This window comes from Musa acuminata, chromosome BXJ1-8, assembly GCF_036884655.1.
Source record: "Musa acuminata AAA Group cultivar baxijiao chromosome BXJ1-8, Cavendish_Baxijiao_AAA, whole genome shotgun sequence".
Classification (NCBI taxonomy): domain Eukaryota; kingdom Viridiplantae; phylum Streptophyta; class Magnoliopsida; order Zingiberales; family Musaceae; genus Musa; species Musa acuminata.
The window spans coordinates 16,861,071-16,887,010 of record NC_088334.1 but is presented as its reverse complement, the minus strand read 5'-3'; the positions used below and the strand labels follow the sequence as shown (position 1 = coordinate 16,887,010).

At 36.6% G+C, this 25,940-nt stretch overlaps 2 protein-coding genes across 2 annotated transcripts; both read right to left on the bottom strand.

Annotated features, from left to right (window-relative positions):
- Window positions 1–14,467: 14,467 nt before the first annotated feature.
- On the bottom strand, window positions 14,468–22,928 carry LOC135587642 (sulfate transporter 4.1, chloroplastic-like). Its single transcript, XM_065079270.1, has 17 exons — window positions 22,627–22,928; window positions 20,909–20,957; window positions 20,603–20,804; window positions 20,192–20,360; window positions 20,033–20,098; window positions 19,843–19,950; window positions 19,642–19,749; window positions 19,507–19,572; window positions 18,931–18,991; window positions 18,690–18,817; window positions 17,953–17,994; window positions 17,634–17,750; window positions 16,730–16,781; window positions 16,066–16,204; window positions 15,886–15,974; window positions 15,052–15,128; window positions 14,468–14,973 (listed from the first exon to the last, which is right to left on the bottom strand). The coding sequence occupies exons 1-17, from the start codon at window positions 22,912–22,914 to the stop codon at window positions 14,701–14,703; spliced, it is 2,034 nt and encodes a 677-aa protein (XP_064935342.1). The 5' UTR covers window positions 22,915–22,928; the 3' UTR covers window positions 14,468–14,700.
- Window positions 22,929–23,743: 815 nt separating this feature from the next.
- On the bottom strand, window positions 23,744–25,790 carry LOC135589026 (pentatricopeptide repeat-containing protein At4g21065-like). Its single transcript, XM_065081347.1, has one exon. The coding sequence runs from the start codon at window positions 25,602–25,604 to the stop codon at window positions 23,769–23,771; it is 1,836 nt and encodes a 611-aa protein (XP_064937419.1). The 5' UTR covers window positions 25,605–25,790; the 3' UTR covers window positions 23,744–23,768.
- Between the last annotated feature and the right edge of the window lie 150 nt (window positions 25,791–25,940).

Sequence of the window (25,940 nt, the reverse complement as noted above, 5' to 3'; positions counted from 1 at the left end):
GGCATAGAGTATTTTAGTGATTATACCACCATATGGAAGCATCATGTCCTTTTTAGATATTTCTATCATATTTTGTTGGATAAGGTAACAAAAATAATTGTTATATCCTTTTATGATCCAATACATGGTACCTAGTTCCATTTGGCTTACTTCATCATGATGGTATTATTTCGGGAGAATGATACTAATCAAGATGTGATGAAGTATTTTGGTGCTTAATGGTAATAAATGATCACAGCTTTTTGGAAGTATCATTAAGTTGGGATTGTCAAAAATTGTTCCTAAGGCATCAATATAAGTGGTCTCAATTGTTTCATCATCCCATTGTCCTCTAAAATAACATCCTTTTTTCATCGGGATGCCTATGATGTCACAAATAGATCTATTTGTAATGGATATATGATGTCCTAATATATAGGTTGATACCCTTTTCTTCATCTACATGTAGACTATTGTAAAACAACCTAACAAGTCTAGGATAGATAGGTTCACTTATTTGTAAGATTGGGAGTAGGTCTAGATTTGCAAACCATTGAATAGGTTCTAAATCACTTAGTTCATATAAATCAAGATATTTTCCCTTATGAACATGTCTAGATTCTATGGATATAAATTTTAGGGCGTGTTGATTAGAATCGAAAAGTGTGAAATTATAGTTTTATTCTAATCTCCTCTTCCCTTTGTCCCTAGAAGATAATGAGCAAGAGTAGATAATACAAAAGAGAAATCAAAGCCTTTTAGAGAATACCTTAGTTGAGATCTTCAAGAAGATATAGGATTGATCATTGATCTTGCAGGAAATAGGGATTATTAGGCAACTAAAGGGAGAGAATGATGTTAAAAGGGGGTTTGGAGCTGCCAGGGAGAGTGGAAAATGAGTTGGGGTCAGTTCTACCGTCGGCCTTAGCTCGGTTTTATAAGGGGGTAGATTGCAGGCAATGGCACCATTGGCTGGGCGATGCAACCGCCTGCCACCCATGACAGCTAGCGGTGCTATCGCTAGTTGGGCGGTGCCACCGCCTATAAGCAGTGAGCACTACTTACAAGGGTGTGTGGGCTGATGTGGGTGATTTCAACTTGAAGGGAGTTTTGTTTGTGGAGCACACAACCTTAATTACATAATCATATAAAAATTCACATCATAAGAGGAGAAGATTCATACGTTCATGATCGATCTTGTAAAATACATACTATACCCAAATGTTATATAGAGCTCATATGTTTTCAATATGTTCATGACTCATCATGCAAGCATCGTAAGCCTCGCAAGTTCATGATTTACATCATACAAAATTTGTATGCAAACTTGGCTTGCAAGCCATAAGTTCATGATCTTGTAAGATATAGTTGGATCCGGAAAAATTGAGGAAGGAATGTATCCAATAAATTTGAAAATCCGGAGGATGTGTGAAAGGGAATTCATGCATAAGAGTTTACAAGTTTCAAAATTTGAGGGATCAAACTTAAGTGTTTATCACACAAGATTGCATCATTAACGTATGGAATATAAGTATCATTTTGTAATTGACAGTTTTAATTCTATTGATCCTCTTTTTGTTATTTTGGCTAGAGAGCGTTATGAGTCATTTTGGATCTCTGGTTATAAACCTTAAGCACCTAAAAAGCAAGATATCATCTCTTACTCCTAGCTTGTGATGGTATAAGTTTCTAAAAAAGATGATGATTTTTAGGTACCCATTTGACCTTGGGTGCCTCAAAAACCGATCTAAATTGCTTATCATGCTGCATGGAATTCTTTACGGTTCCTTTAGGAACCCAAATCAATTTGTTTGGACTATAATTTTTAAATGGACAATAATGAGCTTTATGTCCATATTTGTAACAAAAGTTACATTTGTTTTGGGGTAAAATATGCAAGATAGGGCCTTCAACAAAGGTGGTTGGATTTTGGTGAGAGCTACTCACAAATCCGATTCCACTTCTTTTATGAACGTGACCCTTATTGGTAAGGATCAAGTTCAAGGACTTGCTACCAATCTTAAATTTCTTTAAGGTATCCTTGAGTAGTAAGTTTTCCTTTTGAAGTATTTCTAAATCATGACATTTCGTACATGGAACTAAACTATCATTATGCTCAATTTTTAATTTATCGAAATTACTAACAAGAGAATCATGCTCCTTTTTTAACAATTTATATTTTTTACTAATTATTTTGCATTCATCAAATAAATCATGAAAAATATTTAATAATTAATTAAATGATAAATTTGCATCAATTGAACTTGATACCTCTTCTCCAATGGCCATTAGTGCATAGTGAGCAACTTGTTCGGTGTTTGGCTCCTTTTCTTCGGATGCGCTTGAGTCATCCCATGTTGCTTTGAGCGCCTTCTTCTTTGGTGTTCTCTTCTTGGCTTAGGGACATTCACTTTTGTAGTGTCCCAGCTTCTTGCATTCGTAGCAAATTACTTGATCTTTCTTGGGTTCAAATTTATTTATAGTGTTATTTTTAAATTTATTTCTTTTAATATTTTTTTTAAATTTTCTTGTTAAAAGTGCCAAGTCATCGTTAAAGTCCTCATCACTAAAGTTTTCTCTCAAGTGGTCTTCTTATGTTCTCAGTATCATATCCTTACTATTCTTTGAAAGAGTGTCCTTAGTGACCCAATTAATAGGTCATTAGCTTTGCAAGTCATTTCATAGGTCATTAGTGACCCAATTAATTCTTCAAGAGGAAAGTTATTTAAATCTTTAGCCTCTTGAATGGCCATGACTTTAGTGTCCCAACTCTTTAGAAGGGATCTTAAAACTTTATTAACAAGCTTAGAATCTGAAAACCCTTTACCGAGTCCTTTTAGACCATTGATGACATCCATAAAATGGGTGTATATGTCTTCAATGGTCTCACTCGGTTTCATTCGAAATAATTATAAGAATATACTAAAAGGTTGATTTTTGACTCTTTCACTCTACTAGTGCCTTCATGAGTCACTTCGAGTGTGTGCCAAATATCAAAAACCGTTTCACAAATCGAAATTCGATTGAACTCGTTTTTATCTAGTGCTTAAAATAAGACATTCATAGCCTTGACATTTAAAGTGAAAGTCTTCTTCTCCAACTCATTCCAATCGGTCATTGGAAGAGAAGACTTTTGAAAACCATTTTCAATAATGTTCCAAAGCTCGAAATCAATAGAAATTAAGAAGATTCTCATTCGAGTTTTCCAATAGGTGTAATCCATCCCATTGAACATGGGCGGACGTGTAATTAAGTGATCCTCTTGGTTGTCGACAAATGTCATCTCTCTTGGGTTTTAAACCAACTGAGAGTGAACCTTGCTCTGATACCAATTGTTAGTATCAAGAGCGCACTAAGAGGGGGGGTGAATTAGTACAATAGAAAACTTTTACGATTTTAGAAAATTTATTTCGATTAAAGCCGATTCAACAAGAAAGGTTTTAACTCAATCCTTTTCGGAAGAACTTTGAACTTGAAAGCTTTGAAGAAAAGGCTAAGGATATTTGCAATAATGTAAATCACACAAATGAAAGACGTTGGTTTCGTAAAGTCTTCATACGATTAAAGTCGATCTCGGAAGATGTTTACGTCAAAGCATATGTAGACATAGTTAAAGCATAGTAAGGAGGAGAGGCAGTTTGCTATAAACGAAAGTTGCTTAAAGTAAATGCAAATCGAGTTTTTAGAGTGGTTCGGTCAACATGACCTACATTCACTATCGGCTTCCTCCTCTGACGAGGTCACTAGCGTCCACTAAAGGCCTTTCTTTAATAGGTGAAGGCCAACCACCCTTTTATAGCTTTTCTCCTTTTGCCGGGCTTAGGAGACAACCCTTACAAGTTTCACTCCTCTCTTGAATGATCTCAACACTTAGAAAGAAGGAGGAGAACTCTAGCTTTTACAACACTTTAAGGCCTCAATGACTCAAGATTAAATCAAGTTTTCATGCCCTTTCATGTAGGAAAGGGTGGGGTCTTTATAAGCCCCAATTAGTTTGAAAATGGAGCCTAAAAGTGTCCAATCCTGGATTTTCGGGGTCCTAGCGGTACCACTGCCATTATTGGGCAGTACTACCATCTATCATCTGACAATGGGTTGTACAATCGCTCAGTCTAAGCGATACTACCGCTTGACAACACTCGAAGACCAAGTTTTGACAGTACCACCGCCTGAAAGGGGCGGTACCACCGCTGGTGGCAATAAGTTTTAGTGGTACCACCACCTGACAAGGGCGATACCACCGCCCAGAATTCCTGGGAGACCGAGTCTCCTAGGCAGTGCCACCGTCAGCCAAGAATCAGGGGTCGAATGGGCTATTCCATTCGGCCTAATTTGGGTCTGTTAAGGGCCTAGTTAGCCCCTAATTAAGTTAGTGAGATTACCTCCCAATTCTCACTTAATCTATACTCTAACTATGATAATTAAGACATGATTACTATAATTTGTGTTTTTATACGTCAATCGCTTCTTCCGGCGAGCTTCCAGCGAACATCTGATGAACTCTTGGCGATGCTCCGGTAGACTCCCAGTAAGTGTTAGGATCAGAGCGGCACTAAGAGGGGGGGTGAATTAGTGCAATGATAAAGTACGATAAACTTTTGACGATTTAAACACTTTCGGAAACTTCGTACGATAAAAGCAACATTTCGTTTGAAACTGTTTCAATTGCGTTTTAACTTGAAGGGATACGTAAGAATGAGACAAAGAAGTAGAGCATCAAAGTGAAGATGGTTTGCAGTAATATAAATGACAATAAGATAAACGCAAACCAATTTATAGTGGTTCGGTCATGCGACCTACATCCACTTGCGAAGCCTTCTTCGATGAGGCTCCCAACTTCCACTAGCAAATCACTTTGAAGGGGAAGGACAAATACCCCTCTTACAACCTTTTACAAGTGGTTCACTCTCTTACAAATTTTCAAAGAGAAAGAAGGAGGTGAACACTCAAGCAATTGAAAACAAAAATTTGCTAAAGACTTTGCTAAGACTTTTATCTCAATCTATTGCTTCTCAAAAGGTTGTATTCTTTGCTGAGAATTGAGGGGTATTTATAAGCCCCAAGAGGATTCAAATTTGGGCTCCAAATTTTGAATTCTCTTGGGTTTCCAAGGCTAGCGGTGCCACCGCCTATCACCGCACGACCTCTCGAGTTCTGGGTGGTGCCACCACTCAGTCCAACAGTGCCACCGCTCAGTTCTCGGGTTCTGGGCAGTGCCACCGCCTAATCTAGCGGTGCCACCCCCTACACCATTTCAGCTCACTGGTTGGGCTTCAAACTTGGCCCAAACCAGTCCAAACTCGGGCCTAATTGGCCCCTACTTGGGTTACAGGATTAACACTTAATCCTAACCCTGATTAACATGCTAACTACGAATTTAAAGACATTTCCTAAGCTATTACAAAGTCCGCAAGTCAAGACTTCTTCCGGCGAGCTTCCGGTGAACTTCCGGCGGTCTTCCGATAAACTCTCGGAAACCATTCTGCGGACTCCTAGCAAGCTCCTAGACTTCACGATTTGATCTTGGCGAGTTCCGATGAGCTTCTTCAGTAAGCTACGATCATTCTTGGTGAGCTCCGTGAACTTCCAACGAACCTTCCGGCGAGCTTCCGAAAAACCCTTCGGCAAGCTCCCCACTCATTCTCGGCTAGTTCCGGCAGCATTCCTGATGAACCTTCGGACTTCCGTCGAGCTCTCAAACTCACAACAAATCCTTCGCACTTGACTCTGATACTTTGTTTCGCTTTATGTCTTCGTCGGTATCGTAGTTAATCTTGCACACACAAGCCAAAACTCTACTCCGATCTAGACAATTATTACAATGCGAATTGACATTCTGTTGCCCGGCACGTCATTGGTTGGCGCTTCGTCCGATTCTTCAATGCATCGTACTCTCTTGCGGCCTATTGCCCAATCAGTGGTTGACCCCCGCAACCCCGATATCCTTGGTGCAATTCCGCTCTTGGCCCGATGCCCGACGTCCGAAGCCTTCTGCCATCCAATATCCTAACATGATCTCCTCCGGCGCAACGTCAATTAATCCTGCGTTAACTGTCTAATCCTGATCGAGTAGACCTACATCACTCTAAACGTAGATTAAATCATAAACACATATCAAGTGGTTTCATCATCAAAATACGAGATTCAATAATCTCCCCCTTTTTTATGATGACAACCGCTTGTTGACGGAGTTAACCTTAACTCCTGGAGTTTAAACAAACTCCCCCTATCAATATGGCTTATTGATAGAAACTCTTGGATTCAAGAATCTAAGCAATATGTCATCATAAACCTATGCATAACATGTCATATCATCATAATTCTCCCCCTTTGTCATCAACAAAAAGGAGAAGTTCCTACTCTTATGTGTTTAGAGATAAAAAGTTCCATACATTGCATGAAAAACATAGTATCAAATTTTATCGTCATGCAATCTAGCAATTAAAGATGTGTAAGTTTAGCATATTTGCTTTTCTTGAGATAACAACTAATTGCTTCTCTTTAGACTACAAGCTAGCAATTTTCATAATATGCAAGTTGCAAGCTAGCAAATTTTTGCTTCCTTTGCAATGTTTGAGCTAGCAATTTTGCTTCCGTAACAAGTTAGCATGTTTTGTATTTTGAGATGGCAAGATAGCACATTTGCTTTTTTTAAGATAGCAACTCTTTTGAGATAGTGATCTTAGCAAATTTTACATCATGCAAGGTAGTAAATTTTTGTGATGTTCAAGATAGTAAGTTCTTTCTTCTCTTTTGAGAAGTGTTATTTTCGCTTCCTTTACAAAGTGCAAGCTAGCAAAGTATTTGAAAAAGTGATCAAGTTTTGCAACATACAAGCTAGCAAAAATTTCGAAAGCAAATACAAGATAGCTTTCTTGTTGAAGTGTGTAAGCTATCGATTCTTGCTTCCTATTGTAATGTGCAGGTTGCAAGTCTTGCTTCTTGAGATAGGCAAGATAGTGATGTTCAAGAAGACAACTTTTGCTTCTTGAAATAAGTAAGTTAGCAATCTTTGCTACTTAAGATAGGCAAGCTAGCAACCAAGTTTTTGCATCTTCTTGACTTGTGTAAGCTAGCTATCTCCCCTTTTGTCATTGTCAAAAAGAAGGAAAGATCCTTTACATCAATTATGACAAAGGTAAGTATCAATCTTATTTGTGCATCATCATATTTTCAAATTAGAATATGCACATTTTCAAAAACCTTATATTCATTCATGCACGATATTGAATAAATCGATCAACATTATGAGGATATCATACATGATATTAAAATTTTTAACTATTTGTCAACATTTTGATCATGATACCAAACATTCATCATTTAGAGTATTCATGATACAAAACATTAAATCAATATTTATAATACATCATTTTAGCAATAACTCATAGTATTTTAAATCATGATTTACATCATATGTAATACATCACATCATAATTAGAAAGCACAAGTATTGCATACATCATTGCAAATCATAAATGTTTCATTTCATGATGGTATCAATTTGTCAAATTATATCCTACCATGCATGATCAAAACTTCTCCCCATTTGTCTTTCATGCATAATTTCACTTCATCACATTAGGAGTATCAAGAGGAATTAATTGGGTGATGAGATAAATATTTCACAAATACATGGAATTATATAAAAAATCATATCATAAGTGTTTCATACATTCATATCATCACATGAAGGAATATAAACAAAAATTAGTGATGAGATATTACTTCATGAATACAATAAAATTCATATAACATATCATGGTTTATTAGAATTAGTCTTCCTTTTGGTGAATGGCAAAAAGAATAGTAGGAGAGCAAGATCTCAATTCATGCACATCAAATATTCAATCATCAAAATCATGATTCATCTAGAAAATTCTCCTCTTTAAATATTCAAAGAGAGAATCATGATGAACATTCTTGGTTTACATAAAGTTTCAAAACATAATTATCAAGATCATGAATACTAAAAGACTATGAAACATTTCGACAAATCTCCTTTTAAATAGAAAACATTCTTGATTCATAAAGGATTTTATGTTATAAATTTCAAGAGATCAAGATCGTGATTTTGATAAAAATTTATTCAAATTTAAATCATCAAAATCATTATCAAAATCCAAGAGATTCACAAAGATGATACAAATGGATTCATCAAAATCAATAAGATTGAGCAAAATAATTTTCAAGAATGTTTTCCTCTTTTCGATTGTTTCAAAACATATGATTTTGTTTCATTTATGCCAAATAAAAATATGTATCATGTTTAAAACCGAAAGAGTAAGAATTATTTCAACAAAGATCAATAAAGTGCTTTCATTATGGTAAAAATCAATAATCCATAAATCATAAGATTCATCATGCATAATTTCGAAATTTATTAAGCATGATCAATATGTATGACACTAAAACATGGTTTCAAAATGTTTAATATGTTTATTATACAATTTCATCATTATGCATCATTATATATAACTTTACAATGTCATGCATAAAATCATCAAATCATAGTATTAAAATATTAATATTTTCATTACAACTTTATGCATCATTAAGTATACAATTGTCAAGCATGACACTTCACTATTTTATATAAGCATGCCTATTTTATTTATGTCAAATCAAAACATACATCATTTTTTTAAAGCCACTTTTATGTCAAATCAAAAAATGCATCATTAAGCATGATCATTATGCATTACTTCAAATCAAACATGATTTCATTTATTTTTAAAATATTTATCATAATAGAGCATATAAGCCTAAGAAACTATTAAACATAAAGCATATTCATCAATGATGGTTTCATTGAGTATAAAGTATTTTCAATCAAAATCATTTGTTATTTGTTGTAGTCATACATTTTTCTTTTTAGGTGAATCTATCTTTTCATGCTTAGTTTGCATACAAAAGTCGTGTATCATTTTCGAAAGCAACTTTCATCATGGTATAAATTGATAATTCATAAATCGTAAAAGATCATTATGGAAATCATCAATAATCAATAAACTATAAATTACCCAAAACTCATCATCATCATGCATAGCTTCAAAAAATAAATTTATTAGGCATGATATCATATTTCATAAGGCATTTTTAATCAAAATCATTTTGTTTATCATAAGCATACAATTTTCATGATTATTTTCAAAATTACTAGAATGATAAGCATGATTTCTAATTTTTTTTATTTTCATGTAATTTTTAAGAAAATTAATCCTAAACTAAATTAAAAATAACTCATGAAAACTATTATGTAATTTCAAAATAATTCAAGAGAGTTGAGTTACTTACCTTGTAGTCGAAGCTCGTCAAAGCCTAATTCGTCGTTTCACCTTTGGAAATTTTTTATTCATCCTTGGTTGCCTTCCTCTTCTTTGGCCTCTTCCTCCATTCAGGTTCATTGTTTATTTTAGATTTTTGTTTAATAAACTTATTAAGATTTAGTATTCGAAGTTCAAGTTCATCATTGTCCTCATCACTTGAGTCATTGCTCAAGTGGTATTTATTTATCCGAAGTTCCAAATCCTTCCTGTTCTTTGGAAGGTGATTTTGTTCATCATGTGCATTGTGCACCATTTCATATGTCATCAACGAACCAATTAGTTCTTCAAGTGGAAAAATATTTAAATCTTTTGTTTCTTGTATTGCGATTATTTTAGGATCCCACCTTTTTGGAAGGGATCTTAAGATCTTGCTTATGAGATTAAAATTCGAAAATGATTTACTAAGAACTCTTAGATTATTGACGACATCCGTGAAACGGGTGTACATGTTGCCTATAGTCTCGCTTGGTTGCATTCGAAAAAGCTCAAAATCATGCAATAAAATGTTAACTTTCGAGTCTTTGACTCTACTAGTTCCCTCGTGCGTAATTTCAAGTGTTCGCCAAATATCAAAAGCCGTTTCAAATGTAAAAATCCGATTGAACTCATTTTTGTCCAAAGCGCAAAATAAGACATTCATAGCCTTTGCGTTTAAAGAAAATATCTTCTTCTCCAAATCATTCCAATGGTTCATTGGAAGAGAAGACATTTCAAATCCATTTTCAACTATATGCCATAAATTCAAATCCAAAGAAAGTAAGAAAACTCTCATTCGAGTTTTCCAATAAGTGTAGTCTGTCCCATTGAAAAAGAGAGGACGAATGAGAGAGTGACTCTCTTGAAAGCCGTAAAGAGCCATTTCTATTTGGGTGTTAAACCAAAGTAGAAAACCGTGGCTCTAATACTAATTGTTAGGATCAGAGCGGCACTAAGAGAGGGGGTGAATTAGTGCAGCGGTAAAGTACGATAAACTTTTGACGATTTAAACACTTTCGAAAACTTCGTACGATAAAAGCAACGTTTCGTTTGAAACCGTTTCGATTGCATTTTAACTTGAAGGGATACGTAAGAAGGAGACAAAGAAGTAGAGCATCAAAGTGAAGATGGTTTGTAGTAATATAAATGATAATAAGATAAACGTAAATAAATTTATAATGGTTCGGTCATGCGACCTAATCCACTTGCGAAGCCTTCTTCGATGAGGCTCCCAACTTCCACTAGCAAATCACTTTGAAGGGGAAGGACAAATACCCCTCTTACAACCTTTTACAAGTGGTTCACTCTCTTACAAATTTTCAAAGAGAAAGAAGGAGGTGAACACTCAAACAATTGAAAACAAAAACTTGCTAAAGACTTTGCTAAGACTTTTATCTCAATCTCTTGCTTCTCAAAAGGTTGTATTCTCTACTGAGAATTGAGGGGTATTTATAGGCCCCAAGAGGATTCAAATTTGGGCTCCAAATTTTGAATTCTCTTGGGTTTCTAAGGCTAGCGATGCCACCGCCTATCACCGCCCGACCTCTCGGGTTCTGGGCGGTGCCACCGCTCAGTTCTTAGGTTTTGGGCGGTGCCACCGCCTACACTATTTCAGCTCACTGGTTGGGCTTCAAACTTGGCCCAAACCAGTCCGAACTCGGGCCTAATTGGCCCCTACTTGGGTTATAGGATTAACACTTAATCCTAATCTTAATTAACGTGCTAACTATGAATTTAAAGACATTTCCTAAGCTATTACAAAGTCCGCAAGTCAAGACTTCTTCCGGCGAGCTTCCGGTGAACTTCCGACGGTCTTTCGATAAACTCTCGGAAACCATTCTGCGGACTCTCGGCAAGCTCCTAGACTTCACGATTTGATCTTGGCGAGTTCCGACGAGCTTCTTCAGTAAGCTAGGATCATTCTCGGTGAGCTCCGTGAACTTCCAAGGAACCTTCCGGCGAGCTTCCGAAAAACCCTTCGGCAAGCTCCCTACTCATTTTCGGCTAGTTCCGGTAGCATTCTCGACGAACCTTCGGACTTCCGTCGAACTCTCAAACTCGCAACAAATCCTTTGCGCTTGACTTTGACACTTTGTTTCACTTTATGTCTTCGTCGTTATCATAGTTAATCCTGCACACACAAGCCAAAACTCTACTCCAATCTAGATAATTATTACAACGCAAATTGACATTCTATTGCCCGACATGTCATTGGTTGGCGCTTTGTCCGATTCTTCAGCGCATCGTCCTCTTTTGCGGCCTATTGCCCAATCGGCGGTTGACCTCCACAACCCCGATATCCTTGGTGCAATTCCGCTCTTGGCCTGATGCCCGACGTCCGAAGCCTTCTGCCATCCAATATCCTAACATGATCTCCTCCGGCGCAACGTCAATTCCTCCTGCGTTAACTGTCTAATCCTGATCGAGTAGACTTGCATCACTCCAAATGTAGATTAAATCATAAACACATATCAAGTGGTTTCATCATCAAAATACGAGATTCAAAAGTAAGCTCATGGACTTTGTGATGATCTTCTTGACAAGTTCCGATGAGCTTCTATAGCAAGCTCTTGGACTTCTCGATTGGTTCCCCTAGAACTTTCGTCGAACGTTCGGACTTCCGACGAACTCTTGTACTCCCAATGTGATCTTGATCTTGACTCCAGCACAACACTTGCTGCATGTCTTACTGTTATCGTAGTTAATCCTGTATACTTTTCTCAACATATAGATTAGATCAACAAATGATAATTAACTTCATCATCAAAATCCGAGATTCAACAAATTGAACACGAAATTGAGTTAAAAAAGGGGAAAAGAAAAATTAAAAAAAATAAAAAAACTCTCATAATTTAGGATTACTTCTTCCTAGTATTTAAAAGTTTGTTTGAAGGGAAAAGTAAGGTCTAAAAAAAGAGAGGCTTGTAAGGGTTATCTCCTAAACCCGTGAAAATGAGAAACAGTGTAAAAGGGTAGTTGATCTTTGCTCATTAAAGGAAAATTGGTAGTGGAAGCCAGTGGCTTTAAGTGAAGAGAAATCAGGAGTAGATGTAAGTCACAACGATTAAACCACTATAAAAATTTTATTTGTATTTCTATATTGCTCTTTACTTTCATTGCAAATTGCTTTACTTTCACTACGCTTCCGTACGCTTTCAAGCTAAATATATTTCATATTTTTGGATATCGATTTTTATCGTACAAAAATTTCAGAACTAATATAATTTTTACCGCTATATTCATTCATCCTCCTAACAGGATAATTTTTACCGCTATATTAATTCACCCTCCCCCCTCTTCGTGTCGACTTGATCCTAACAGGATTTATTCAAATTCTAATTATGTTAAACCGTCTTGATTTGTATTTAGTGATTATTTCATGCTTACCGGTTTGATTCCAATCTAGTCTCTCTTTTTTTTCATTTGAGGCTTTTTTTTGTTATCTTATCCTTTCAAATTGTGTGGTTAAATAATTAAAATTATCACATGTGTGATACTCATGATAATCATATTGAAAAAGGCATAGAAGTGTTCATATTGAAGAATGTATAAAAATGTTCATATTATGCATCCAATTTTTTTTTTTTTTATTGTCAACCTAACGATTTGTCTAATTGTGAGCTCATGCCTTCTTCTATTTTTTTTATCCTGAAGAGCGAAGAAAAGAGAATGTAGAAAAAGTGTTAAAGAATGAAAAAAATGTAAATATCTTTTCTATCTTTTTATGTAGGTGATATGACATGAGTAACAAGACTATGTAGTGTCTTGGTATGGTTTTAAATTATTAAAAATTGATATGTCATGGAAAAAATTATTAAAAATTGATAGTTTTCGTTGATAGATAGTCTTATCACTAATGTTGTTTTTACTGATAGTCTGTGGATAATATACTTTATAATTAATATTGTTTTCATCTAAATAAGTATTAGTAACAAATTCAAGTAATCGTCAGTAAATTTTTAATATAAATTTTAGTGACATATCAGTTCATCATCGAATTATTATCATTTTTTTAAAAAAAAATAATCAACAATCAGTGACGGATCTAAGTTATCTTTAAAAATTTTTGTCATGACATTTGGTGATTCATTATCAAATATTATCACAGAAATTATTTAGTCAATTTATTTATTTATTTCGAATTACGAAATTTGAATGTATTAATCACAAAAATAAGTCATCACTATAATCTATAATTTAGTGACAAGTGGGTCACTTAAAACTTTTTAGCCATGCAACCCAACCGACGGAAGCTGGTGATAGCTCACATCATGATAATTTTCTAACTTTCGGTGATAACTTTAGCACGAATGGTTGTTTTTCTTGTAGTGGAGGTATTAACATTTAACAAAAGTATATCATCCCATTTGGGGAAAAAAAAATCAACACCTTCTTTCTTGCAGTACTAAAAAAAAAAAAGGAATTAATTTGGGCATTGTACCAAAAGTCTTGCGATAGATTAGAAAACATATTATCGGTTGAAGAAACAAAAGAAGATGAAGGGATAAAAGAAACAAAAGAGACCAAAGATTCAGATGAAAGAATGGTACATCCATAGAGCAGATGTCTTTTTTTGTTTTTCTTTTTTCATTAATAACTATTGTTGTCTATGAAGCATGTGTAATTGTGAATTTTTTAAAAACCATAGTTAAACATTCAAGCTAAAATATTTTTTTTTTTTTTTTTTTGACAATAGTATATACTGAGAGAAAGATAATTTATGAAGTTGACGTAAACCACTATTAGAATAATAGTGGTGATCAAAAGACAGTGCCAAGGACTAAAAATACGAGCAAATAAGATGTGGATAGTATAATATAGAAGCCTGTACACTAAAAGAAATAAAGTAAATAAAAAAACACTCTCAAACACAAGCAAAGAAGATGTGGATAGTATATAGAAGCCTGCCTATACACTAAAAGAAATAAAATAAATAAATAAAAACTCTCAAACACAAGCAGAGAAGATGTGGATAGTATATAGAAGCCTTCCTGTACATTAAAAGAAATAAAGTAAATAAAAAAAACCCTCTCCAATGACAGTTTATAGTTGGCAACCGAAAACGATAGCACCAGTGCTAGTTTCTCCCTCTTGTTCACCTCTGAAAATATTGAGAGTTAACATCGTAACATATCAACCTTTGTTTACATGAAGCAAATGACATTTATCAACAAATAGTAACAATCGATTAATTTTCACTATGTTTACATAAAACCCATAAAGAGTATAACAACGTAAAATATATTTTCTTTTACTGTCATAGCACGAGAAGAAATATTACATCCAGAAAGATATGAAACCAGAATCTCACATAGGAATGTCTCGTAAGCAGTTTAATATGTTGGAAGGGCTTCAATTTTCCTTTTAATAAACCAATCATAAGGCATTTGTTAGAAGAGCATCGCAAAACATGTAGTCAAGTCTCCTCCTCCTGGGGCAAGAGGTACTCCCACTCAACAGCAGATTCATCCTCTTGTTTCCATAGCTTTTGCACAAGATCAGGTTGACTAGTTTGAGTAGCATCTCTTCTTCCTCCTGGTGATGTTCCCATTAAGTTGGGCGCTTGCTGAATACATGCTTTGACAGCATCATGCACACTCACGAAGAACCAGCTTTTGCCAATCAGCTCAATGAGATGTGATCTCGCGAGAGTCATCAGAACCTTTTGGTTTGGATTCGAAATGGCAATCTGCAGGCATTCAGTGCATCGGTTATACCACTGTATCATTTGAGGAATAGAAGAATACTATGTTTAAAGAATACCGACCTGCACCTCATGCAGTTTGTATTCTTGATGCAAATCTTTGAGAGCTTCTACGGCGCTGGAGTCTATATATGGGACAGCTGCAGCAATGCAAGTGTAAGCAGATGTACCAAGGAAGTTTTGTTTACCGGTATGACTCTGATGAAACAACAATCCCAGTATTTGATCTTTGTTGTCTTGGATGGAACTATACCTCTCTTTCCCTCTTTCCTCTCTTCTTCATTTGATGCTATGAGCTCTTATATCAGTACTTACATACCAAGTAATTATGAGCTTGTTTGCAGCGAAGACAGTCAACAAGACTTAAGTATATGATGATCCAAAATTTCAAATCTTTAGGCGATGTAGGATTCATTTGACTGGAAATTTTTGACACGATGAACTCCACACCTCACCTAGCCTCTGATCTCAGTTATTTCAACCTCATGAGGAACATCACACACATAAAATTTTGTAACGACAATGCATCCTTAGATGTTTGGAGCAGTGTAATTCCGTGCACTCTCATAGGATAATATGACATGAAGATCTAAAAGTGGTCAGGGAGAAGTCTTTTTCGGGACAATTTGGAAATGTCAGAGACTTTTATTCACTGTGAAGAGTAATATTCATTGTTCGTAAAGGAACTTCAAGTCTCAGAAGACTTTAGGTGAAGAGCATTATCCAGTGTTTGGATTGGAGATTTACTAGTGGAATGAAGATATTGTAGGACTGACAAAACCATCTCTTATCGATATCTAACTCATGTGATTGACAATTGAAACATCAAATTAGAGATATCAACTTTTTCTGCCAAAAGAAGACTTAGGGCTCCTCGTGAAAAGTTTGTGGACTTACATGCCATCTCAATGATCACAAAATGTATTCTTGAAGCTTGTGGTTCCCACTTTCTGTTCTTCGAGATAACGAGCTCGAATTCTCTGAGCCTGCAAACGGATTATCATGGATATTGCAGTTAACGTGGAAAATTTTGTGAGAAAACAACTTTTGCTCTATAAAAGTAGTTTATGTCATCACCTGTCCTTGAGGTAGCTGATATTTGCAAAATAAATGGGTGCTTCAATTCGAATGACGACAATCCCTCGATACAGACATGCTTCTGGGTATTGGTCGATGTTTCTGTATATGGTAGTTCCAGGAAGCCGACCTAAGATAGCTGCAAGTACTTGACATGATTACATCACTGGAATATATCCATGATATTATGTTGATGATATAATATTGCAACTAGTTCAAGTAGAGTAGTAGGAAAGAATAATGTTTTGCATGATTACTATTCTGCTCGCAGCAGCCATTAATCTGTGAAATAAGTGAGCACCTTTTACAGATTCAGATTTAAAAGTCATAGAAGAAATGATTATGGTTAATAATGTGGTTCGATTCTCCAAGAGTATTAACAAAAGAGACTGAAGTAAAATGTATAATTTCATCTTTATACTGCCATATCCATACAGGATTTGAAATAGTTTTTGCTGACAACAGCTTGTGAAAAGAACTTCAAAAGTAACATTAATTCTATTTGGGTGGCAATTACAGAGAAAATGGTGAACTCAAATGATTTCTAAACATGAGAAAATGTGACAATCCAATGTCGAGTTACTTTATTGTTGTTGTTAGATGTACAAGTGAAATTTTACGGAAAGTTTTAAGCTTACTCACTGATCAATCGAAGCATACTAACCGATACAAGGATTCGCGGATTCATGAATGACAAATGCAAGGGATGAGAACACCTGCAGTATGTAAAAGATAATCATAATCATAGTTGCAAATCCTTGTCTTATAACTCACAAAGCACTTTTAATTTTCAGAAACAACTAATCCATTATGCATGGAAGATCAGAACCCTGGAATGTTAAGGATTCCAACTCATGCCATGCACAGAGATTTTTCCGGTTGAGGGCTCGGTTGTTCTTTGAATTGAATTTAGCAGTCATATTATAGAAGAAAGTAAACAACATCAAATATCACCTAGAGACTGTCTACTACATCTTTACATCATCCTCGTTCAACAAAAATTCCTTTACCATAGTGTCCTTATATAATTATTTTGCATGTTATTATTATTTAAAAATATTAAATTAAAGTTTATACTTGAGAAAGGGTTGGTTTTGAGTGACCTAATAAACTTAGGGGCAAGAACATGATTTTTTTTGTTAATACATATGCCCATTTCAGTTTTCATCATCTTCTTTCTAGATTATTGAAGCATATCGTATTATCGCCTTTCGAGTTTCATTTCCAACAGTTTCTATTACCCTAAGAATAAGAAAATCAATAAAGTTGCTTTATAATAAAGCATCTTTTTCTTTTCGTTTGTCAAAAATAGGCAACGCATACGAAAGGCTTCAATTATGTAGGCAAATAATTTTCTTGTCGTTGACTACATCTATTGGTAGTGATCAGATAATTTTCTTTTATGTTCTTTGTCAAGAAAAGCTTCATTAGATTGACAAAATAGCACCAAAAATGTGTGTAATGTATCAAGAGATTTGTACAACCCATAAGAATTATTAGTGTGGTTTTCATGGTTTGTGAAGAAAACCATAACATAAGGCAGTCGAAAGCTGCAGGTAAAATCTTACCCCAACAAGCACACCAATCTCGGTGCCAAGAAACAACGTGGCTAAACAGGTGAGCATCCAAAGGAGGAAGTCTTTCTTGTCTACTTGCCACAAGAACATGGCTTTCTCGTAATCCACCTAAAAATAAAACGGAACATATAAATTAGAGTGCAAAACAACTGTGCTGTTAAATCCTTATAGATTTATCATGGAATTATCACTAAATGTTCAAGCATTTTATGATGTCCAACCACAAGATTCACAAATTATTTATGTAACTCACTAAGCGTACAAATTATCAATGCCAAGCTGCAAAACCTTATTGTACGTTTGGACTTACAAGACTTATTCCAACAGAAACCACAATGGCAGCCAATGCACACTGAAAAGAAACACAGCCGAAGGAATGTCAGCAGAGCAGAAACATGCAAAATTGTCAATAACACTGAAAAAGAATGTGCAACAATTAGAAAATGAAAATTTCGTAAAAGTCATTAACATGATAGATATGAATAAAGAAAAGAGTCAAAAAGTGATAAAGAGCTCTCTCTGCCAGGTAAAGATGATGTCTTTCCTCAGATAAAGCAGGACTGATACAAGTTCTAAGCTAAAGTTTCATATTATATATATATATATATATATATATATATATATATATATATATATATATATATATATATATATATATATTCAGAACCGATAAATTTATCTTATTCTGTCAGTCAAATCCATTTCAACATATAAATATATTTAATACTAGTCAATTTGTTCTTTTCTTTCCTACCGTCATCCCTTGGATCGTAGAACATCTCTTGGATTCCATTTCTTCTCATTTCTTCTACGGTCTGTAACCATGGACAAGTTTGATGGATCCTATAACCTTACCTATACAATGATCTCCCATTACTATGTTGGATGAGTTCTCTTTGTGGTTTATGTGCTCGAATAAGCTTAGTGGATCTTGTATCCTGCCTTTGATCTACGATAACTTTATGATGTTACGTAGCTTGTGTTGCAGATCTCTGTATTCCTTCCAAGAAAAAGTTGTGTTCTCTTTGAAATTAAGATCAAAGTTACCTGAGGTATATCTCTGAACCAGGGTGTTAGAAAAAGAAGTGCACAACCAATTGTAAGACCTGTTATGATTCCAGATAATCCAGTCTGTGCTCCACTCTCATTATTTACAGCTGATCTGGAAAAGGAACCTTGAAAAAACATTTCAATGATCATAAGAGAGAGAAACAATTTCTATCAGTGAAAACGGGGAAATTATATTCATTAGTGCCAGCGATACGATGAACAAAATTAAAAGAGTCACCTGTTGCAGGATATGCGGAGAAAAATGAACCGCAGATATTTGCCATGCCAAGACCAAATAGCTGCAGAAGGAATATAAAGAGCTTTTATCCTTTTTAAGAAGTGAAACAACAAGTTTGTATATCAGCCTCGCTTCAACTTTTTGCATCGAAATCATATTGTGTGATAAAGATGCAGTGTTTTATTGATGAATGCAAATTCCAAGTGTATACTAAGATGATCAGAAGCTGAAAAGATGCTGCAGATCTACTAAGAATTTATCTCCACACCAATGTTTTGGACAATGAATGCCAAGGAGAAGAACCTTTGTTCAAAATCGTAAACGATACATCTCGTTATCAAACGGTTCAAGTTGTTCTACGGCAATGAAAGGAAGGGATAAAAATTACATTGCAGCACATCTTGTAATAATTAACAGTTTCCTATAGTTAGTAACGCCTACGTGGCAATTATGGAAAACCAGAAGAATATTTATTTATAGGTACTTTTGTGTTCTAAATGCCAAAAATATGTATGTAACAAGTATTGGTAGATAATGAGAGCTGCAGAAAACAAACAGAAGGGCTCCTCAATATACTTCTTGATTAGGGTCCAACTCATAACCATTCTTTGCTGCCAAAGCTTTCGCAATCCCCACAGATTCCTAAAAATTGGAAACTCTTGGTGATCAAAAGAATTAAGAGTGACAGAGAATGACAAGAAGATATCGTACCAAAATGGCCACACCAGTGATCAGAAATGCGGTTGAAATGAGTGATTTCAGATGCTGAAATTCTCTAGGAATATGAAAAGTCGGCAAGCCTTGAGGTATTTCACCTACCTAAGAACGATGACAACATACCAAATGCTATAAAAAATGGTTAATGAAGAAGAAACCGAATGATCTCATCAAGATCGGGGAGAGATGCGCCACCACAGAAATCGAAGGTGGATGGAAGGATTTCACAAAAGCTGTGCCGAGAACGACTGCCGTGAGTGGCCCTGATGATCTGAGGAATTTCAAGTTCTTTTTCGTTTTGCCCTGCAAAATTTGAGTGAGATGAGACATCAATCTTTTTTACTTCAACGCAAAATGGGATTGGGGAGAGTGTCCGAGTACCTACCAAGTGCTTCATGAGAGTGATCAAGGTGAGAATGACAGATCCCATCAGAAATGGGGACCAGGAGAACTGCACACAAACAAGCATTAAACAGGAATGAAACGAAAAGCCAGCGTTCCTCGGAAGAATAGTAACTGCAGTGATCGGAAGATGAACGATTACATCACTGGCTCCAGCGATGATACTTTCTGTCAATGGAAAGATTCTGCTGCTCTGAACGATGTCGTACCCCAGGAAGTATTTTGCTTGGGACAAAGCAATTATAATGGCTGAGGAAGAAATAAAGCCGGAGATCACAGAGTGGCTGATGAATCGAAGTAGCCAACCGAGTCTGCAGCAGCAACATAACAAACGGTGAGAGTAACGTTTCCGACGTATGATTTCAACACAAGTCGTCAACAAATAAATTGCACATCGAACCGAGAGTTAGAAATAAAGCCCAAACAAAAGCAAGGTTATTCCATTACCTAATATGTAAATAATAATAGATTATTAGTGTCAAAGCGTATATATTACTTGCTAAAATAAAATACTGTTGTTTCATGTGAAGAAATAAAAAAAAGAGTCAGAAACCTGAGAAGCCCCAACAGGCATTCCAACACTCCAACCATGAACGCCAGTAAGATGGCAAGCTCCGTGTACAGTTCATCCGAGGGATCCACAATGCCACCCAAGACGTTGGACACGAGGAGCGACACCAACGTTACGGGACCAATTGCCAGCTGACGAGACGAGCCGAACACGGCGTAAACAAATATGGGAACGAAGCCGGAATCTGTGGACACGAGCTGTTAACGTTAGATGCTGCTGCTGCTGCTGCTGCTGCCACGGCGGAAGGAGAGAGAGAGAGAGAGAGAGGAGAGAGTTGTGGACGCTCACATAGCCCGTAAATCGGATGCAGACCAGCCAACTTAGCGTACGACATCGCCTGCCCATTTTGACATCGTCAGTTTACTTCTCCGTCCGATTGATTCATATTTATATTTTAGGAAATGCATATGACATTAAGCGTATAACCATGCCATGTTTTAAACTCGAATATCTATCGTGTGCCTAAACGCTAACATGCTGTGCCGATAAACATATCATATCATATGTGCCGATAAACTCGAATATCTATCCTTCATCGGTAACCCGCTGAGATCAATTTTTTTTTTTTTTTTTTCGCCTTGGATTTTGATATCCTTCTTTTCGACGATTCTTTAGAAAAGGAGGCACGCATTTTAGTTTTCATTTTGACGACTTTTTTTTTTAGAAAAGGCACGATTCTTTAGAAAAAAAACACTAGTCACCTTTTTTCCTCCTTTCCGAATCTAATCTTCCCTTTAATCGAACCAGATCAAACCATTTAGACCCATGCTTTTTATGTGGGTTCAAAGTGGATATTACGCTCTGGCAGTTAATCGAAATAAATAATGCTCAAATGGATATTTGGATTGGTAAAAATAAAAAATAAGAATAATAAATTAAAATAAAAAAAAAACATATCAAGTATAATAACGTAAATACTACTCGTAAATTATTATGTAAAAACAATAATATTCAAGACTAAAGCAATAAACTATTACATGTTAATCAAGACCATATAATAATGCATGAATAAATAATAATATTTTCACTAATATTTTAATAAAATAAAATTAAATGATTTAACATATCAAAAGATAATTAATTATATGCACCATAACAATTTACTTCATACTTAAGTCCTCATTTCCGTATTTTAATATATTTTAAATTAATAAAAATATTAACAAGAACTCAAATTAAATAAAAAAAATCATGAAACATATAATATAAGAAAATATCTATAAAATGGTTTTTATTTATTTAAGTCATCTGGTCGAACTGTTTTCAAATATATTACATTGGTTTCGTAGAATGTGGATCCAAAATTGGTATTGAATTTCGGGTCAATCAACCACTTGTGGATTCTAATAACACTGGTATTGAATTATTTTTTTAAACAAAAAATAATAATACAATTATATTTTTTTATAAAAAAATGTTTAACAAATTATTTTAAAAAATATTGATATTTTCTATGTTAATTTTAAAAAAAAAAATTTGAGTTTTTTAATGATATTTCAATTAATTTTGACACACTTCGATTTAAATTATGTTAAAATAGTGAAAGATTAAAAGTTTACGTATGAAATGAATTTATATTCTAAGACGGATACCAGCAAATAAGGTGTATATTAATTATTGCTTTAACTTTTTACTATTTTTAAGTTTCTAATTTTTTAATAATATAATATAATATAATATAATATAATTGATTGAAATATTATTATTTTATGATTTGACATAGCACCGTGATCCCACCTGTTTTGAATTTTAAATTTGTTTTATATTTTATTATTTCGTATGTTTTTTTTTTTATAATCTTAATCATTGATAAGCTTTTGCTTTTGTTTTTGTTTTTTTAGTTTCGAATATTTAAGCAAAGAATTAATAGAGAACTAAAAGAGAAATTGAAATATAATGACATCCTAACTTGATAAATAGGATATCGATCAAAATGCATCAATGAGCATGGTAGTCGTCCCTGTAACACTCGACATACTCGTTCAAAAGATGGATGATGATTTCACCTGAGGCACGAGCATGACACCGACGGTGACCCCAGCCGTGAGGTCCAACTCCAGATAGTCGCCGGAACGATACCTACAGATCCACCGTGTGCAGGGGAGCAACATCTCTAGCCACTCCGTGGCCGTCATGGCCTTCAGGCTGGACCACCACCGCGACACCGGAGGGGCCGAGGAGGAATGCAGTGACGGCCATGGCCGCTCCGACCGGACCTCCCAAGCCGCCATGTCCATGCCGACGACACCGTCGGCGAGATCCAGATTACTGGAGGTGGCATACGTTATCTCCATCAGTCGCTCCTGCACCCGACTCCCGTCAGCTGCAACCACGCTTGTTATAATACTACTTACTAGTTGGGGAGATGATGCTTCTTCGTATACTACGACGCATCGTGTACGCATCAATTTACCCAAGTACAAACATGCTTTCAACATGGCGTCTGATCCACTTGATCTTGTCCAATAATGCTATTAGTTTATGCTAAAAAGCTTACCAATAGACACCAATGATTTCTGTATCGACGGCTTTGATTTGGCCTTTGCATTGATCCGGAAAAAGAAAGAGGTAGAACAAGTTATTGGGGAGTGGCATAATTTATCGATTACTTTCTGTGGTACTGTCGTGGCCTAAATTAATGCGTCGCACGGAGTCACCACAAGTATCCAATAAATTAAATCACAAGTCTACGATCGGACGGACGTATCGTTAAAATCCATTAAACACCAAATGTGTACCCAAGTTAGTTAATAAATCATCTCAAATAAAATATATCATGCCGAATCTTAATTGAATTTACCTGACATCAACACAAGAGAATAAAACAAAAAAAAAGGAAGATTTGACTCGATAGTAAAATGCCAAGAAGAATTAAGTTCGTCCGGTATTACCGTTGCATCTGATCAATCACTTAGTCATTGATCCTCACGCGCATCTATCTCATCACGATCGGCCACATTTCATCGTATACCTCAGCCAGCATCGACAACAATTATGAAAATCTTTTTAAAATCTATATCAAATATAGGCAAATTAATCAAACAGTGAAAGAGCATTAACTGATTAGCTTCACCAACTTTTTAACAAATTGACTCTCACCAAAACGAAACAAAACAAAAAAAATCTGAAACATGTAAAAAGCTTTCGATCACCAGAAATCCTTGCATGAACATGCACCATTTTCGAAACAATGGAAACGATTCCTGTCCCTCACTACAATCTCTCTATCATATACCTTGGAGATAAACTTAAAAGCAGCATGGCAATCCCCACAGACACGCAAGTTCTTCACAATCCTAATACGTGTTCCGGGAGGGGTCTTCAACAAGACAAAAGCAACGGCTAACTTCTCACTGTGCCAATGCAGTGCGTCCTCCTTGTCCTCTTCATCAATGTCGAGCAGCACCTCCGTCTTCCTAGGAACATAACCTGCTAACTTTATTTTCCTCCCTATCTCCTCCAACATCTCATGAACTCCCCTGTATTGCAATTGCGACTCATCTCCGGCAATGAACTCGTATATCTCACCGTTCAGCTCCACCAAACTACATCCCGGTACCTTTCTGATCCCACGCTCGCTCATGGCTCTCCTAGTCTCCCATTTCTTTTGCCATTGTCTTCTCAAAGCGTACAAGTTCGACAAAACCACATAGGTTGAATCCTGCACCGGATCCTCCTCAAGTAGGTGCTTGGCGATCCTCTCACCAAGCTCCAGCCTGCCATGCACACGACAAGCACCGATGAGCATCCTCCAGATCACCGGGCTCGGCTCCATCGGCATTGTTCTGACAAACTCCAGTGCTCGTTCAACCATACCCACTCTACTGAACAGATCAACCATACATCCATAATGCTCGATCTGAGGCTCGATGCCCAAGTCACTCTTCATAGAATCGAAATAGTGGCGGCCCTCGTCGACCATGCCGGAATGACAACAAGCAGTGAGCACACTGATAAATGCCACACCGTCAGGAACCACCCCGGCACCCTTCATCATCTCAAAGACTCGAACTGCTTCCTTGCCACGCCCGTGGAAGGCGAGGCCATCGATCACGGACGTCCACGACACGATGCTCTTCGCATGCATCTGCTCGAAGAGAGCCACCGCCCCATCGACGTCCCCACACTTGGCAAGAGCGTCCAGTAGTGCGTTGCACAAAGGTAAAGCCTTTGGAATGTTTTCCCTTTCGACATACGACCCGAGCCATCTCACGAGTTCGAGCGCCCCTAGGTCAGCACAAGCAGAGAGCACCAATATGACCGTGATCTCGTCGGGTTGGATGCCTCTGCCCTGCATCTCACGAAAGAGAGCCACAGCTTTGTCGGAGAAGCCCGACCGGACGTAGCCCCCGATCATCGCACTCCACGTGACAGGACTTGTCTTGGGCATTCTATCAAACAATTCCCGGGCAAAATCGAGACTGCTGGGAGCTCCCGAGTACATATGGATGAGTGTGTTCTGGACGTACTGATCAGAGCTATACCCATATTTCACAACACATGCGTGGACTTGGGCTCCGACGCTAGTAGGTTCCGGCAGGCTGGCACAGGCCTTGAGGAGGAAGGGGAAGGTGAACTTGTTGGGGAGCAACCTGCAGCGGAGCATGGCGGAGAAATAAGAAATGGCCAACCGTCTTTCTCCAAGGCGGTCGGACTGGGCATGGGAACGGATGACGGTGTTGAATAGGAAGGCGTCGTAGAGGTGAGTGGAGGCATGGGGGGAGAAGAGGAGGGACGTGGCGACCTCGAGGGCGTCAAGGGAGGAGGAAGCGGCAGCAAATTTGGTGAGGACGAGGGGGTTGGATTGGAGGCCGGATTTGATGATGAAGGCGGTGGTTTGTAGGAGGTGTCGTAGGGAGATGCAGGCTTGGAGGAGCGCAAGGCAGGTTTGCTCTGCTGCTCTGCCTCTGCTGGGCGTGCTGGGAAGGGTATGGGAGACGAAATGAAGGGAGCCTTTCAAATGTTTCTTAGAGGGTGGCATCATTTTCGTGTGATGATCATCCTACTTTCAGACAATAGTGCACTGTTTGTGCTATTTGTGCATCTTTGGCATGGCCTGCGCTCAATCTATCACATTTAGGTTCTTAACAAGATTGATTGAGTTGAGAATTGAACTCAAATCTCTCAATCTGGGCAGTCACAAGCGAAAGAGGTAGCAGCATAAGGTCCATTTTCTTCTAGGTTAGACTTCCAAAAGCAACACTTGCCCAGAAACGAGTAATTTAAGGTCCATTTTCTTCTAGGTTAGACTTCCAAAAGCAACACTTGCCCAGAAACGAGTAATTTAGATGATGATAGGATATAAAGAGAAATAAATTTT

Coding starts and splice junctions, on each gene's coding strand:
- LOC135589026 (XM_065081347.1), bottom strand. CDS start 25,604: ATGATGCCACCCTCTAAGAAACATTTGAAAGGCTCCCTTCATTTCGTC.
- LOC135587642 (XM_065079270.1), bottom strand. CDS start 22,914: ATGGAGATAACGTATGCCACCTCCAGTAATCTGGATCTCGCCGACGGT. Junction 20,805..20,908: donor GCATCCGATTTACGGGCTAT/GTGAGCGTCCAC, acceptor TCGTGTCCACAG/ATTCCGGCTTCGTTCCCATA. Junction 14,974..15,051: donor ACAAACTGCATGAGGTGCAG/GTCGGTATTCTT, acceptor GAATGCCTGCAG/ATTGCCATTTCGAATCCAAA.